The sequence below is a fragment of the Schistocerca serialis genome, chromosome 4 (genome assembly GCF_023864345.2).
Source record: "Schistocerca serialis cubense isolate TAMUIC-IGC-003099 chromosome 4, iqSchSeri2.2, whole genome shotgun sequence".
In the NCBI taxonomy this organism is placed as follows: Eukaryota; Metazoa; Arthropoda; class Insecta; order Orthoptera; family Acrididae; genus Schistocerca; species Schistocerca serialis.
In genome coordinates this window covers 695,618,875-695,636,725 of record NC_064641.1, presented here as the reverse complement: position 1 = coordinate 695,636,725, position 17,851 = coordinate 695,618,875, and the positions used below count along the sequence as shown (strand labels likewise).

At 44.3% G+C, this 17,851-nt stretch overlaps 1 protein-coding gene across 1 annotated transcript in view; it reads right to left on the bottom strand.

The window, feature by feature from the left end:
• LOC126473200 (uncharacterized) overlaps nt 1-8,453 on the bottom strand; it is a 111,150-nt gene extending 102,697 nt beyond the window's left edge. Inside the window, exon 1 of the mRNA XM_050100098.1 lies at nt 8,146-8,453. Within this exon, the coding sequence (XP_049956055.1) occupies nt 8,146-8,304 (159 nt within the window). The 5' untranslated portion in view covers nt 8,305-8,453. The remainder of the gene's footprint in view (nt 1-8,145) is intronic.
• Nucleotides 8,454-17,851: the final 9,398 nt, after the last annotated feature.

The following is a 17,851-nucleotide window of genomic DNA, read 5'->3' as shown; positions in this document are numbered from 1 at the left end:
AACGACATAAAACACTCGGTAGATTGGCGAAGGGAACCACGCAAACAGCAGGCTGAAGAAGAGAGACTGCAGCCTTGGCCGTTATATTGGCCGCCTCGTTTCCACAGATACCACCGTGTCCAGGGATTCAGAGGAATGCCACAGAGACACCCCCCAAATGGAACAAGTGGGGGCAGTCCTGAATCCTATGGACCATAGGGTGGACAGGGTAGAGAGCTTGGAGACTGAGGAGAGAGCTGAGCGAATCTGAGCATATAATATACAGTATCTGCTGATGGTGACAGATGTATTGGACAGCCTGGAGAACAGCGTAAAGCTCCGCAGTAAAAACCGAACACTGGTCAGGAAGCCAAAATCAATTAGGGGTGTCGCCAACAATATAGGTACTCCCAACACCAAATGATGTTTTTGAGCCGTCAGTGTAAATAAATGTGGCATCCTTCATTTGTGCGCATAGGGCAGCAAATGCCCGACGATAAATGAGAGAAGGGGTACCATCCTTGGGAAACTGACAAAGGTCATGGAGCAGGCAGAAAGTTTTAGGAAAGTGTAAGGAAAGAGAACGTAGTAGTTGACGGAAGCGGACTCCCAGTGGTAGCAGAGAGGAAGGGTGGCCTGCATACCCTAAATCCAGGAAGGCGTCGAAAAAAAGGTCATGGGCCGGATTAGCAGGCATGGAAGACAGATGGCTAGCATAGCGACTCAGGACAGCTCGCCAATTGGACAGCAGAGATTCAGCAGTCTCAGCATAAAGGCTTTCCACAGGACTGGTGTAAAAAGTTACAGATGCTAAACACAATCCACAGTGGTGGACAGAGTCAAGACGCCGAAGAGGAGAGGAGTAAACTATGCTTCCATAGTCCAATTTCGAGCGCACCAAGATGCGATAGAGGCGGAGAAGGACCACTCGGTCCGCTCCCCAAGAGGTACCATTCAGGACACAGAGGGTGTTGAGGGATCCCAGACAGCGAGCCAAAAGATAGGAAACATGGGAGGACCAGCACAGTTTTCTGTCAAACATAACACCCAAGAATTTAGCGACGTCCGTGAATGGAAGGTTGACAGGGCCTAGATGTAGGGAAGGCGGAAGAAACTCCATACTATGCCAAAAATTGACACAAACGGTCTTACTGGGAGAAAAGTGGAAGCCGGTTTTGATGCTCCAAGAGTGGAGGCAATCGAGGCATCTTTGAAAACAACGTTCAAGAAGGCTGGTCTGTTGAGAGCTGTAGTAGATCGCAAAATCGTCCACAAAGAGGGAGCCCGAGACATCGGGAAGGAGACAATCCATAATCGGATTTATGGCAATGGCAAACAGTACAACACTTAGCATGGAGCCCTGGTGTACCCCATTTTCTTGGGAGAAAGTATGGGAGAGAGTCGTGTTCACCCGCACTTTAAATGTGCGCTCTGCCATAAATTAATGAAAAAAAGGGGCAGCCAACCTCGAAAACCCCAAGAGAACAGTGTGCGGAGGATGCCTGTCATCCAACAGGTATTGTAAGCTCTCTCCAGATCAAAAAATATTGCTACTGTAAGGCGTTTCCTCAGAAAATTGTTGATGATATAAGTAGAGAGAGAAACAAGATGGTCAATTGCAGAACGATGCTTTCGGAAACCGCATTGGGCAGGTGTTAAAAGGCTTCGGGACTCCAGCCACCAGGCTAAACAGCAATTCACCATACACTCCAAAACCTTACATACACTACTTGAGAGAGAAATGGGGCGATAGCTAGATGGGAGATGTTTGTCCTTTCCAGGTTTCAGAACAGGAACGACGATAGCTTCCCGCCACCTTCTGGGAAAAGTACTGTCCACCCAAATTCGATTATAAAGGCAAAGGAGGTAGTGCAGACTATGGTATGGTAAATGCAGCAACATTTGGATGTGGATACCATCTGGTCTTGGGGTGGAAGAGCGAGAAGAAGAGAGTGTGTGTTGGAGTTCCCGCATGGAGAAAACAGTATTATAGCTTTCGCTATTTGAAGAGGAGAAAGCAAGAGGTCGTATTACCGCTGCACGTTTCTTCGGGAGAAAGGCTGGCACGTAATTTGAAGAGCTCGACATCTCAGCAAAGTGTTGACCCAATGAGTTCAAAATTGCGACGGTGTCCACTAAGGTATCAATGAGCCCAGAGATCGGGGAGAAACCAGGCGCGCCAGATAACTGTCGAATTCGACTCCGAACTTCAGAGGAGGGAGTGAAGGTGTTAAAAGAGCAAGTAAAGAAGTCCCAGCTTGTCTTCTTGCTATCGCGGATGACATGACTGCATCGCGCACATAACTGCTTACAGCGGATACAGTTGGCCAAAGTAGGGTGGTGGCAGAAAACGCGAAGAGTGCGTCACTGCTCACGTACTGCATAACTGCACTCCTCATTCCACCAAGGATCTGGGGGGCGCCGGGGCAAATCAGAGGTGCGAGGTATTGAACATTCCGCAGCTGTAAGAATAACTTCTGTAATATGAGTGACCTGATCATCAACGCTAGGAAAGTGACGGTCATCGAATGTCGCTAGAGACAAAAAGAGTGTCCAATTGGCTTGGGAAAACTTCCAGCATCTCGGGGAAATGGTCACTTGTGTGTGTGTCAGCAAGAGCGACCCACTCAAAGCACCGAGCTAGCTGAACAGTACCAACCGAAAGGTCCAAATGAGAGAAATTTGTCATGGAGGCAGACAAAAATGTAGTGTGCCCAGTGTTGAGGCAAACTAGATCCGCTTGGTGGAAGACATCAATCAATAGCGAGCCTCGCGGACAAGGACGTGGAGATCCCAAAAGCAGGTGGTGGGCATTGAAGTCCCCCAACCAGCAAATAGGGGGGGGGGGGGGGGGGCGGAAGCTGACCAAGAGATGAAGGAGATCAGCGCTTCCCATCATTGTGGACGGTTGAATGTATACAGTACAAAGAGAGAAGGTGTATCCAGAAAGGGAATGATGGACAGCAACAGCTTGGAAGGAACTGTTTAAGGGGATTGGGAGATAATGGACAGTATAGTGGAGGAGAATCATGAGTCCTCCATGTGCTGGAGTGCCATCAACAGAGGGGAGATAAACCAGACTGAATGAAAATGAGGGAATACAAAACGATTGTGGTGACGCAGGTTTGTTTCTTGAAGACAGAGGGCAACCGGCGAGTAGGATCGTAAGAGGATCGACAATTCATCCCATCCCGATTGGCTCTGATGCTGCAGATATTCCAATGGTTAATGGACATGGGGTGGACAGAAAAGGGAAGAACCTTAACACTGTTGCTCTCAACGACTGCTGAGAGCTGGTGGCCGACAGTATGGAATGGCATTCAGCCGAAGATCCTGATCCATAGGTTGTTTGGGAGCAGCTCCTGCCATCAGCAATCGGCTGGTTGATCGGCCACCAGCAGTGCGCCTTGGTGACACGGAAGATGGCTGAGGGCAGTTACTGCCAGGTGGTGCTGTAGATGAGACACGCTGTGGCGGAGAAGGAGAGGAACTGGGTTTCTTATGAGCCTTCTTGGAAACAGGACGTTGAGATGAGGGAGAAATTGATGGTTGTGAAGTCGGGGTACGTAAAAAATCTTTGCGAGTAGGGTCTTTTTTGGAAGTCCGGGTGTCTGATTTTGGGGCAATTGCGATTTAGCAGACGCCGATGAAGGGTGAGCCGCAGAGTGAGCAGGTGATAGTGGGGAGGCTGAACGGGCGATCTTTGCACTGGCCAATCTAACGAACCTGGCACTAAAGGTGATATCACAAGTCTGCATGGCTGCCTCCTTAGTAGGCGGAGGAGATGTAAGGACAGTGCTATATTTTCCTGTGGGAGGCACAGTGGGCTTTCGACTGGCGAATAACTTACAAGCAGCAAATGTCGACACCTTTTCCTTCACTCCGATTTCCTTAATAAGCCATTCATCTTTGAAAATCTCTAGAGGAATCAGCGTGGTCATAGTTGATGCAATGAGGGGATGGAGGTGGTCAAGCACCCTCATGGGCATCCTTGCCACACGTAACGCATTTGACCGGATTGGAACACAACTGGCTGGTATGATTGAAACACTGACACCGATAGCAAAGTGTAGGGTTGGGGATGTAAGGGCGAACTGAAATTATCTCATAGCCTGCTTTTATGTTCAATGGAAGTTGAACTGTGTCAAATGTCAAGAAGATAGTACAAGTTGGAACCAAGTCCTTGTCAACACTTTTCATGACGTGATGAACAGCCGTTACGCCCTGGTCAGACAGGTATTTTGAATTTCCTCAACGGACAATCTGTCGAGGGAGATTGTATAAACCAACCCAAGCGATGAATCTAAAGTGCGGTGCGCTTCCAGCCGGACAGGGAAGGTGTGTAGCAGTGAAGTTCGCAGCAATTTTTGTGCCTGGAGGGCACTGACTGTTTCTAACAACAAGTTGCCATTTTGTAATCACGAACAAGACTTTACAGGACCTGCAACTGTGTCAACACCTTTCTGAATAATGAAAGGGTTGACTGTGGAGAAGTTTTGACCGAGAAACAACAAGGAACTGTGGCACTGATGGAAGAATTGTCTGTGGCTGAGACTCACTTAACTTTCGCTTGTGAGCAGACATAATAGATGATGAGGAAACCATTGCGGAAGTATCCCCCATGATTACCGGCGTCTCCGATGGCGTGCTCCTTCCTTGTGGGGGCCCTCTCTGAGGGCACTTCCGCCTTAGGTGATTGTTCACACCTCCCGAGAAACGGACGAAGGGACCAATCGGCACTTTCAGAAGGTACCAGCTCAGGTAATCACCTCTCCCTGGGACTGACCGTTACCAGGGGGTACATATGTGTGCTACCTGTCTACCTGGAGCGGGGAATTACGCGTTACCCCATCACTGGCTACGCGCAGGAATGCGTGGGTCGGCCTTCAGACACGCACAGGGAGGAAAAACAAGAAAGGGAGGAACAAAGAAAAGGAAAGAAGAGAGGTCTCAAAAGCCGCAGTGGAGAAGATGGTAAAGAGAAGAGGACAAAGGAAGGACAGAGACTTTCCAGCATAGAAAGTAAAGAAGAGAGACTGTCTTACAGTTACAAGTGTCCGTCTCTGGACGTAGGCACAAAACATACTTCCAGAGGACGAGAAGGGGAAGGGACGAGGCGGAGGTGAGGGTGGGGAGGAGGATAGGGGATGGGGAAGGAAGTAGAAAAGGAAGGTACACAGACCAGAAAGGAAAGAGGGCCGCACTAGCTCGGGGTCCCGTGCTCGCCACGCACATATCCACAAAAGAGTTGTGGAGCCCCTGGGGGCGCCACTGTGCATGTTGGCAGTCTAGTTCCTGCACGCTCTCCCAGACAGCACTTCTCTCTTTCCCCACCAAAACACTGCTATCCCTTACCCTTCGCTGCTGCTCCTACAAATTGCAGCTTGCATTCCATTCTGGACCCAGCTGCTGGAGATAATGATCATGTGTGCATGAGATGAGCTTGCTTGTGTGAATGAATGATGTATGTTTCTCTTTGATGAACAATGTGAGGAAGCTGAAGAGAAGGTTATGAGATTATGCAGCAAATGGCTACAAGCAAACAGGAATCCTCAAACATAATTTACTTATCAGCACACGCAAAAGCAAGTTCATACAACAAGCTATACAAAAAAGAAACATTACCCAAATCAGACTTAATCTATTAAAAATCAGTATAATAGCATTCAGAAAATGTATGGCACAGTTCACAAAATTAAAGGGTGTTTTGATTACAAATCTCAGGTGATTAAGGATAAGGATGGCAATATGGTTTTTGAAACATGCAGAATTTTATCAACATGCAATGAATATTTTGACAATCTACTGAATTATTCTGATCCAAATCACCAATTACAAATTCCACCAGCAGCCCTAACGAAGACCAGATTCCAGCATTGACATATGAAGTAGTGCTCGGAAGTATCAGAAACATCAAAAATGAAAAGGCATCCGAGAGTGGCGAAATTCCAGCTGAGATACTAAAACATGAAGAAGTGAAGCATAGATGTTTGTTTCACCCAGTACAGCTAATCTGGAAAAAAGAGAATTTACAAACACAAAGGAAAGAACCATTAATATTCCTAAAACATACGAAAGGAGATAGGGGAAGACTTCAGAAACCCTAAGGGAAAATCATTACCTAACATAGCATTTAAAATTTTATCCTGCTTATTGCTAAACTGCTTGAAAACATATGCAGGAAATATAAACAGGGATTATCAAAATGGCTTTACACAGACAACACATTTGTACAACTAATTCACAGGCAAAGCCTGCGGAATGTAGTGATGGACTTGGGATTTCCAATTAAACTTGTAAATATCTGCAAAATATGCATTGATGATAATATAGGCATGGTTTTGCTAAATGGAATAAAATCTGACCACTTTAATAATAAATCTGTACTAAGACAGATGCTCTGTCCCCTTCTATCTGTAACGTTCATTGGAGAGTTTTTAAAAAACTATTACCTGCTAGGATCCCCCCACAGAAATAAAGTGAGGGTTTTAGCATATGCAGATGATACAGAAAAAGAGAAATGGAGATTAGATAGTTATTTGTGGAGCTTTTAGAAGAAGCTTCCAAGTTTGCCCTAAAGACAAACAAAAAAGAAAACAAAATACATGACAGTTAAAAGATGTAGAGATGAACAAGACCACCAATCACACTAATAATTAGAAAGCATAAACTCAAACATGTTGTACAGTTCAAATTTTCACAAGCAATGATACACGAACAACATCACAAACAATTAGAAGTGAAAATGATACTACAAAATGCTAACAGGCCTACTGTTCTACTTAAAAACTTCTAATGTCTAGACTACTGACAAGTAAAACTAAAACAGAGCTATATAACACAATCATCAAACCAATCCTAACCTATGGAGCAGAAACAGAGTTTAACAAAAAGAGAACACCAATTACACCAGTATTCGAAAACAAAAAGTACAAGAAAATCTTTGGTCCTTGTTATGATGATGGACTGCAAAGCTCAAAAAGGCGACGCACACATTATCACAACAAGCAACAACAATGAGAATAATAAATTCTAGAAGACTTCAGTGGACAGGGCATCTGATCAGAATGAAATAGAATCAAGCAGTTTCAAGAATATTCATGGAGAAATCATTTTGTAAGAGACCAAAGCAGAGACCCAGGAATAAATGGGAAAATGAAATTAAAACAATATATGACAGGTCGGGCATAAATACTTGGCAGGATGTAGCACAAGATAGAAGCATTTTGAGGCAAAATGTGAAGTAAGCAAATAAGCTTCAAGTGCTTTAGAAGCCACGAAAAGGAAGAATAAAAGTCAGCATTAGCACTTATCACAAATTGCCACAACATCGGATATGTTCACAAAAACAAGTATGGTAAGTTTTTTGAGACCAAAGGCAGTTCACAGCCGGACTGGGAAAAGTCACGCCTCTGAATTAAAAGGCACAATAGCTTAGATAGATTTGCATGAACAAGATTACAGCTAAGAGTCATTTTAAAAATAAGAACATCAATCCTGTTATAAAAATTATATCCAGTGTGCTTTGCAGAACATCCCACAGCTACCACTTCGAAAAATAGGTATTGTGATAATTCCCTCACGATATAAATATTAACCAATCCTTTCTGCTATCAATATTTTTTCTCGAAAATTTACGGTTTTCATACTAGGTCCAAAAACAATGTCTATGATGGGTTTAATGTTAGTACGGATAGGAATCTGATGAATTCATAGGTGTCCAACTTATCACCAAATCACGCTGAACGTCTTGTGCCTAAAAGAGTTAAAAAGCAAAAAAATAATTTCATTTGGCAATTCTTACTCCATTGAAGATTGATACACACACACACACACACACACACACACACACACACAGTGCGAGTGTGTAGGGAGATTTGAAAAGACTGAAGTATTTGAAAAGTGTATCATCACCTAAATTCATGGCATACATAAAGTTTCTCTTCCACTGTACCGAAGAAAACACTAGGTTGCTATCACACAAAACATTGTTTACAACTGGAAGGAGGAGAGAGTTATTCGAAACGCACCCACAAACGTTTCAGTTGCCTTTAGATAGTTCATAGTTAGCATATATTATCGTTCAAGTACACATTGAATGTTACACACAGAATGTCAACCTAGCGCAATACAGTTGGTAATTTTGCTGCACGCGCGATATAATACCTGAGCAACCCTCGTTTTTCTTCCATTTCGATCTTCCTTGATTATCAGCTTTCCTCTACCAAAGGCGTTCAAAGAAGGATACGTTACATTACTTCTTCCAAGTCCTGACAGTCTATCGAGGTCCCTGAAGACGTCAAATTCGTTTGTCCAGGTAGACATTTCCTCACACAAAAGCTTCGGAACGTTGTGCTATCTTGTTGACAGTATTCGGATGCAACTGCATGAAAAACACAACATTTATGTCGTCACAAATATAGCCCACAACACAACTGCGCAAAACACACAAGCAGACTATGCCATGCAACAAAACCGTCTGCGGTCTGCGCATGTTCTAGCTTGAATCCAGCTGTGCCACTATCGTCGAACTATCGATACTTTTGTTAGACAGCCGAATGTAAATCGATTATTCCATGATTTTTTTCTAAATTGTATTTGGGCTTTAGGAGCTGCTGCACCATTGTACAATAGAATAATCAAATTCCACAAGAAAATGAGGCATTATCAAAGCATGTTAAGATGATTTTTACAGACGATGTATAAAGCAAGTTTCACAGTGGACGTCAACGGAACTGAAGTCAGGACATCAGAGTGTATTTATTCATAATGGACGTAATTTCACCACAGTCTAGCATAAAATGTTAGACTGTAATTTCATGTCGTCATTTCACGTCACATCATGTGATCGGATTCGCCATTTCACAGCATAGGAGAATATTTTGACGTCACGTGACCCAACTTTCAGTAGACGTGACGTTGTCCACAGTGCGAATTGAATTACGCCCATTACCGAACGGTGAAAATGAGGTCATGGCATACCATACGTGACATAAAAAGTCGCAGTATAGTGTCGGGATTGAGAAGCTAAAGGCCAATTCACTCTGGCCGTCACGTCCACGTTTACATCTGCATCTAAACTCTATGGACCACTCTGAAATGCCCACTGCACCAATTATTTGAGTTGTTTATCGTTTCACTCACTTATGGAGTGCAGGAAGAATGATTGTTTAAACGCATCTGTGCGTTAGATAATTAATCTAACCTTGTCCTCACGATCCCGACGGAAGCAATAAGTATGGGATTGTATTATATTCCTAGAGTCAACATTAACAGACGAATCTTGAAAAAAAAAATAATCATAACAGGGCATGGCATCTTTGCTCCAGATGCCAAAACCTATTTACTTCGAGTAAACTATTAACACAGCATCTGCTGGGTTCCTCTATGCAGTACCCAGTACACGTAGAGATGTTCATAAGATGAATAAGGTCTTAAAGCTCAAGAATTTTCGGCGCAAGGAGTTGAGTGCCTTCCCCCTCCTGAGGTGGGCTGTGAAGGTGGACCCCACTACCTCATAAAATGACACCTTCCTCAGCAATGTATCAAGCTGAAACTTCCTGGCAGATTAAAACTGTGTGCCGGACCGAGACTCGAACTCGGGACCTTTGCCTTTTGCGAGCAAGTACTCTACCATCTGAGCCACGACTCACGCCCCGTCCTCACAGCTTTATTTCCGCCAGTACCTCGTCTCCTACCTTCCAAACTTCACAGAAGCTCTCCTGCGAAAATTGCAGAACTAGCACACCTGGAAGAAAGGATATTGCAGAGACATGGCTTTGCCACAGCCTGGGGGATGTTTCTAGAATGAAATTTTCATTCTGCAGTGGAGTGTGCGCTGATATGAAACTTCCTGGCAGATCAAAACTGTGTGCCGGACCGAGACGTGAACTCGGGACCTTTACCTTTCAAGGGCACACAGTTTTAATCTGCCAGGAAGTTTCATACCAGCGCACTCCACTGCAGAATGGAAATTTCATTCTGGAAACATCCCCCAGGCTGTGGCAAAGCCACGTCTCCGCAATATCCTTTCTTCCAGGAGTGCTAGTTTTGCAAGTTCCCCAGGAGAGCTTCTGTGAAATTTTGAAGGAAGAAGACGAGGTATTGGCGGAAGTAAAGCTTTGTAGACAGGGCGTGAGTTGTGTTTGGGTAGATCAGAAGGTAGAGCACTTGCTTATTTGAGGACATTTTGAGGACATCTGCAAACGATTCTGGAGCGCATCCGTGGAAACATACTCTCTGGATCCTGAATTCTACTACACCATACCAGGGATTCCTTGGGATACTATGCCCAAACCCACATTTGTCAACATTGAAATCCTAACCAATGTCGATACACTGCTGTTTTTCGAGCGAGTGATTTGCGAGGAACTTTGACAGTATGCCCATAAGTATGTCATGACAGATGACCCATAAATGGCTTGTTTGCTGGGCTTGGATTTCCCTTTGCTCATCATTCTCTGTTGTTTTGAAAGATGAAGGCCTTATGAGAAGTAATTACATCGATCGCATTTCTTTTTTTACTCAGACTGTGCAAGGAATACCGTCATGAAACACACATCACTCGTAATTCCACACAGTTAAAAATCTATCGATCGCGAAGCATGCACCGCCCGCCGTCCCATGTCCACTGTACCACACAGGACGCTATTGCACATGCTCCCAGGACTCGGTGGCAATTAAACTCTGCAAAAGTGGTCTACAGATGGTCAAATACATCCGACATACTCACCGTGCCGCAGTGAGCGCCAACGGAGGAAACTGCCGCCGTAAACACAGCCCATGACCGCAGCCACAGAAGTGCATGTCAGCCAGAGAGAGGCCAGCCAGTCGTGGACTAGCGCCCACCCCAGGAGGATCTAAGTGGTAGGAGTCCAAACGCTATCAATACTCCCAGTGCAAACACTCGTCATATTGGACCTCTCAAATTTCTGCAGAGTAGACACACGACACACACGGTCCCGCAGACAACCCAATGCAAACTGGGTATTATTTCACTATTCATCCACCCAGTGGGAGCCGCAAGCCAAATCGTCATAAGCTGGAAGCTTTCTCGGACTCTCTGAACTGGTCTACAAAGATGGGCAAGCCCAATCTCGTAACAGAGGCGTCTGCTGAGATGCTGTTTCCTGCCCTGACCTGTTTGACTGCTGCTGCACTTTCTACGGCCTTCCCCAGACTCACATGTATATTGGGAACCAGCCACATATTTATCAGTGTAACTACAATTAAATAGGATTGCTGCCGCAGTCTGACATCGAGCAACGTACTGGAAATGTCTCTTCTTGACGGCCATGGTTCTGGAACGAATCTCAATATCTATAGTGCACATAATTGGCCATGTATAAAAACTCTTTCTTTCGCCTTACACCTATCGATGTGCTTTATCTATACCTCCCTCACCATAGGACACACAGTAATTTTCTCTGTACATGTTGGAACATAAGCGACAGTAACTTTACACCGCAACTTATACACACTTCAGGCAAACAGTGCAGCTATCGTTTATACGTGTACAGCATTCAAAAAAATTATGACATGTCCACATTCACACCAGCTACATGTTTCACTTCTTTTCAGTTCTAGTAAATTATTTGAAGTTAAGTTTTCCAGTCAGCTCTTCAGGAAGGTACTGCATCCTGTCAAAACACTCTCAAACAAGTGTTATAAAGCACAGACATCCTGCACATAATCAACAACACCCCTTGGTCAAAAGGGTTGGAAAGATATCTCTGATACAGGTTGGTGTACTGTAATCAATATCATTGTCGATTATGCGACAAGGAAAACGCGAGGATAGGCTTAATGTGTGCCAACGAGGGGATGTTTTTTTGCAACCGTATTGCCCGTCATGTTTGCAAACTACAGCAGGTACAGTTGAGCCCTTGCACTACTATATTGTGCAGCCATTTACGAAATGAATCTCTCACGCCTTACGTTCTGATATATTCCTCAATGCGTTCAAATTACAATTCACCACATTAAGTGTACCCTTCCCTTACGACTAGTCATATGTAATTTTCTTTTTTGCGTGAATAGTAGTTTGATTACGTTCCATAAAAGTCTGGTGACATGTCGGAACATAAGCCACAGTCCCTTTACATAGTTCTTCTACATACGTAGATGATGTCAGTCATTTCACGTTATTGATATTAGATTGTGCAGTCATAATAAGGGTCAGAGTTGGACAGTTGATTAGTAATTTTACTTAGGAAATGTAAACATTGTAATATAAAGGTTTTTTATCTACAATAAATATATACGCAGGAACAACGTTTATCATTTAGTAGGATTAGTTGCCTTCATCATTCATTTATGTTTAGATTGTAATTTATAGAATTAAGAGATCCTAAGATCTGCTTCAGGGGGTAATCAGACATGGCCAACTCTTCATTTTAGCGTTTATTATTTTCCGTTGCGCACATTCATTTTACACTCGCTTGGAGTAGCATCTTGGAATATATCTACACACCATGTGTGTCTTGTAAATATAACAGCTTTTAAGTTTTTCACCTGCCACTAGCCATCCAAATCAGAATAGTTTTTAAGTGTATAATATCTACATAGCTCACAGTCCATCAGAATTGTTACTGTAAGAAACCTTTGCTATTGGAGACTGTTGAAATCAGTTTCTAAGCGTGCACAGTCCATCAGAATTATTGCAAAAACTATGCTAATGGGTCTGTGGAATTAAGTTGTATTAAAGAAAGTACCTCCTCATTAGTTTTTAGTGTAGATTTATAAAAAAAAATTCCGGCCATTGTTTACTGTTGTAGGTTGTAGCGTGTAAGTTAAAAGTATTTCTGCATTGGAATAGCAGAGTCAATTCAAACCTCAAGAATACTATATTGTACCTAAAAAAACTGCATTGTACCTCAATAATTATATTGTACCTCAAGAATTATATTGTATTTGTGTGAACTGAATAAACCAAAAAAAAAAATTCTTCACCATACGTCTTTGTTGTTGTTATTTACAAAAAGCCCCTTCCCCTATTGCATTTTGGATGTACATGTATATGTATTGAAAAGCTGTCCAGGTGACAAACGACATTAGTTTTTCTGAAGATGAATGCTATTCAGGAGGTGAATTTTAAGATGGAAGATAACAAAATATATGAAATGGTTACATGGAACTACACCTAACCGTGCAGCACAAATTCGTTTATGGGAGCAGGAGGCACGTGATCACGTCCGCTTCCAAAGATGTATAGCAGACATGTCTAAAATTATATCTCCGGTGCTTGAAGAAAACCACAGATATAGCATGTGGCTAAAACTGTACACTGTCAAAGTGGGAATAAGGTGGGAAAAAAAGAACTCGGAGGTTGTGAGGCAAAAATTCATTTATTTCTCAGCCAACTAAAAAAGTAGTTTTATGTTTTCATCAACAGACACAGAAACACTATTTTCACATATCTTCTTCTTCTTGAGTCGATGGAGAGAAGGACACCCGTAGAATTCCAGGTCTTGAACAGCAGCTAATTTAAAGATTCGATGCATCCATGAGATTTTCTCCTTCCTCTTCACATAGATGCTGTCATCCGTGTAGTCGAATAATTGAAGCGACGTCACCATATCTTTATAGCGTATGCTGGGTTCATCCCAGTGAATTCCATGGTAGAAATGTGGTAACCACTTTGCACTCTTCTGTGTCTTAGCACACTTCACATACTTGAAAGACCTCGGTGATGCAATGTTTGCTTAGAATGTCTCTAGCATTTCTGCATCTTCTTTGTACACCATATCTTTAAATGTTATCTGTCAGCGCTCATCATTATATAAACCACGAAGTAAAGAAATAGGTCATTAAAAAAGTAATAGCATTTTACTTGGCTACAGAACAGACATTATTATTATTGATGTATTCAGCTGTGCACCCAATACAATATATCTTAACTGATGGTGGCTCATCAGTGTGGCATCGCGCATTCGAGACATAAGTAGTGGAACAAAGCAGGGCCACCCCACTCTCCATCCATTGTTGCCAGATGTTTCAAACAACGACACTGGGTCACAGGGAGCGTCTCTCGCGACTTACAGTACAGTTTGTGGGATACCGTCATCCTCCTACAGTATAGATGATGAGTCTTTAAATTGGTCTGTGCAGTGGATCAATAACCGTATATTTAATAGGATCGTCACGCATTACCGTTTCTGGCCTGGTCCTGCTTGCTTGCTTGCTTTTCTACACCCATCTCCAGACTCTGGAATTGCAAGAACACATTAATTTTCGCATGGTTGCCATAATATTATATCATTTTCGCTGTACTTCTCGATATCAGGCAGTATCCTACCAATCGCTCGCGCAACATAATTCCGAAGATATAGACCCGAAATTATTTCTGCGCAAACCTTAAACATTAGCGAGGTGGAGTGTGCTATAAACTACTGAGTAACTAGAAACTTATCCCGTCTGCGAAGACCTTTATATGAGAACTCGAAAGAAATAGATGAAACTGATATTTCCACTAGCGAATACCGATATCGGTGATGTAACAGATTCCAAATCATCCCTATAATTTACAAAGTCAACTAAGGTGTTTCTCATGTCTAGAGAGAACCACAAAACGTGTCTTCCACACATATTTCACCTGCTAAATGCACACACCACAACCGATGTTCCCTCAACTAAATAAAGGCGCGAAATGCGTAGAAGCAGCCAACCGGACAATTTACATGGAAGGGAATAACGGTCCAGCGCAAACACACGTCCTTATTGAAACTTCTCAAAAATTTCCACGCAATCACGAAAGCTATCCAACACGTACTAAGTATCAGTTCGCTATACGGCTGTCTAGAGGACAACACGGTTAAGTCAGCTACATTCCTGCTCTCCAACAGGCCTCTGCAATCAGACAGCTCCTACAGTTAATGGGAAATGTGAATCATTCCCGCCACAGGTCACTGGCGCTGCACGCCAAGCATGCACAGACAGAATCGTCCTAGGAAAAAAACTAGCCTCAAATATATTTTATCCCTGTACTGACAGCTAAATTTTACGACTGCAGTCTCAGCTGAACGACATTCCACAATGAGCGAAGTATCGGAAATACACCCTGCTGTTGGCTGTGGCTCTGGAAACAGAAATATTGGTACCATTCTTATGACTTGATGTACTCCTCCCTTTGCTATCACAGTACTCCACGTCAAATCCACACCTTCCTTATGACTGGACATATTTCCTTTGCGCATGTTGGAACACAAACACATACTTTATAAGCCTGATGCTCTAGGCAAACCTATCACACACCCCCTACTACTAAGTATAATACTTCGTCAATAACCGATTGCTGGCGATACGAAATAATACTGACCTAAAATAAACCATGGGTAGACATGTCTCATAAGTTTTTCTTGTGAATGCTACCACCGTGTCTTAGAAAGAGAGGCGTAATCGTTTTACAAACTGCTATACGTTAAAAAAACACAACCATATTACCATCACAAGTGGTCTTGGTTCTACAGGTGCACACAAGTATTCATGTTAAAAGCTATACTGGCTTTATACACTCCTGGAAATGGAAAAAAGAACACATTGACACCGGTGTGTCAGACCCACCATACTTGCTCCGGACACTGCGAGAGGGCTGTACAAGCAATGATCACACGCACGGCACAGCGGACACACCAGGAACCGCGGTTTTGGCCGTCGAATGGCGCTAGCTGCGCAGCATTTGTGCACCGCCGCCGTCAGTGTCAGCCAGTTTGCCGTGGCATACGGAGCTCCATCGCAGTCTTTAAGACTGGTAGCATGCCGCGACAGCGTGGACGTGAACCGTATGTGCAGTTGACGGACTTTGAGCGAGGGCGTATAGTGGGAATGCGGGAGGCCGGGTGGACGTACCGGCGAATTGCTCAACACGTGGGGCGTGAGGTCTCCACAGTACATCGATGTTGTCGCCAGTGGTCGGCGGAAGGTGCACGTGCCCGTCGACCTGGGACCGGACCGCAGCGACGCACGGATGCACGCCAAGACCGTAGGATCCTACGCAGTGCCGTAGGGGACCGCACCGCCACTTCCCAGCAAATTAGGGACACTGTTGCTCCTGGGGTATCGGCGAGGACCATTCGCAACCGTCTCCATGAAGCTGGGCTACGGTCTCGCACACCGTTAGCCCGTCTTCCGCTCACGCCCCAACATCGTGCAGCCTGCCTCCAGTGGTGTCGCGACAGGCGTGAATGGAGGGACGAATGGAGACGTGTCGTCTTCAGCGATGAGAGTCGCTTCTGCCTTGGTGCCAATGATGGTCGTATGCGTGTTTGGCGCCGTGCAGGTGAGCGCCACAATCAGGACTGCATACGACCGAGGCACACAGGGCCAACACCCGGCATCATGGTGTGGGGAGCGATCTCCTACACTGGCTGTACACCAGTGGTGATCGTCGAGGGGACACTGAATAGTGCACGGTACATCCAAACCGTCATCGAACCCATCGTTCTACCATTCCTAGACCGGCAAGGGAACTTGCTGTTCCAACAGGACAATGCACGTCCGCATGTATCCCGTGCCACCCAACGTGCTCTAGAAGGTGTAAGTCAACTACCCTGGCCAGCAAGATCTCCGGATCTGTCCCCCATTGAGCATGTTTGGGACTGGATGAAGCGTCGTCTCACGCGGTCTGCACGTCCAGCACGAACGCTGGTCCAACTGAGGCGCCAGGTGGAAATGGCATGGCAAGCCGTTCCACAGGACTACATCCAGCATCTCTATGATCGTCTCCATGGGAGAATAGCAGCCTGCATTGCTGCGAAAGGTGGATATACACTGTACTAGTGCCGACATTGCGCATGCTCTGTTGCCTGTGTCTATGTGCCTGTGGTTCTGTCAGTGTGATCATGTGATGTATCTGACCCCAGGAATGTTTCCCCTTCCTGGGACAATGAATTCACGGTGTTCTTATTTCAATTTCCAGGAGTGTAAATCCACGTATGGCATTACCTATGAATGATGTAGTTTTTCCAGACAAATACCGTGACACTGTATATTATCGCATTAGCAGTGTGGTTACGCGTCGCTGACAGTGCACCCTCGAGATAAAATTACCGGATTTTGAAACTGATTCCTCTAAGGAGCATGGTATGAAACCGGTATTTGCAACTTCCCCACGCCGCCGACACTAGATATTTCTCTAGTATTTGTAATGCATTGTGTCTCGATGCCATGTCAGAGGTTCTGCGATATATCCACTGAGTTATAGGCGACGATTGATTGAGAAGGATCACAAATAGTAGTAGATGGTGTGATGACTGAGGTCGTAAGAAATGTACACTAGCTCTTCAGGTCTCTAATGCGACGCTTTCAGTAGAAATTATGTCTATGATCTGGAATCAAGTCTTTCCATTCAACCACACACCTGCGCTGGAGCCTATGGAGAAGTCCTTTAATTATTACAGCCACTAGTGAAGCATATTTCTGGCACTCTCAAATCTCGAAATGAGCCACCTTTCTCGAACCTATCTGCTACAGTAAAATTCCAACATGGTTTTAGGTAGCCTCTATACATCTTGCAACTATCCCTCAGACTCTGGACTAGCGTCCCTGCAGCTTTGTGCATGTGATTGTTCCAATGTAATTCAGAACTGAGCAGAAGTTGGATAAAGCTTTATCTACCACCTTCTGCAACCCGTGTAGAAGCAGGCGAAGCTGAACTACTGCAACAGAACTATGTTTTGACCAGTCGACAGAAACAAAGCCTGTTCCTGCAGCACAAGGTAGTAAAAAAGACAGTACGGGAACTGGAGGAAGGATGTGGATTTTGCTACTGCATTGTGGTGCTTCTCCAAATTACAAGCTGGTACTACAGAACCACATCCCTCGGGGCCCATTCACGTCTATCACCCCAACATTCTATCATCATTATTCTGTTCCA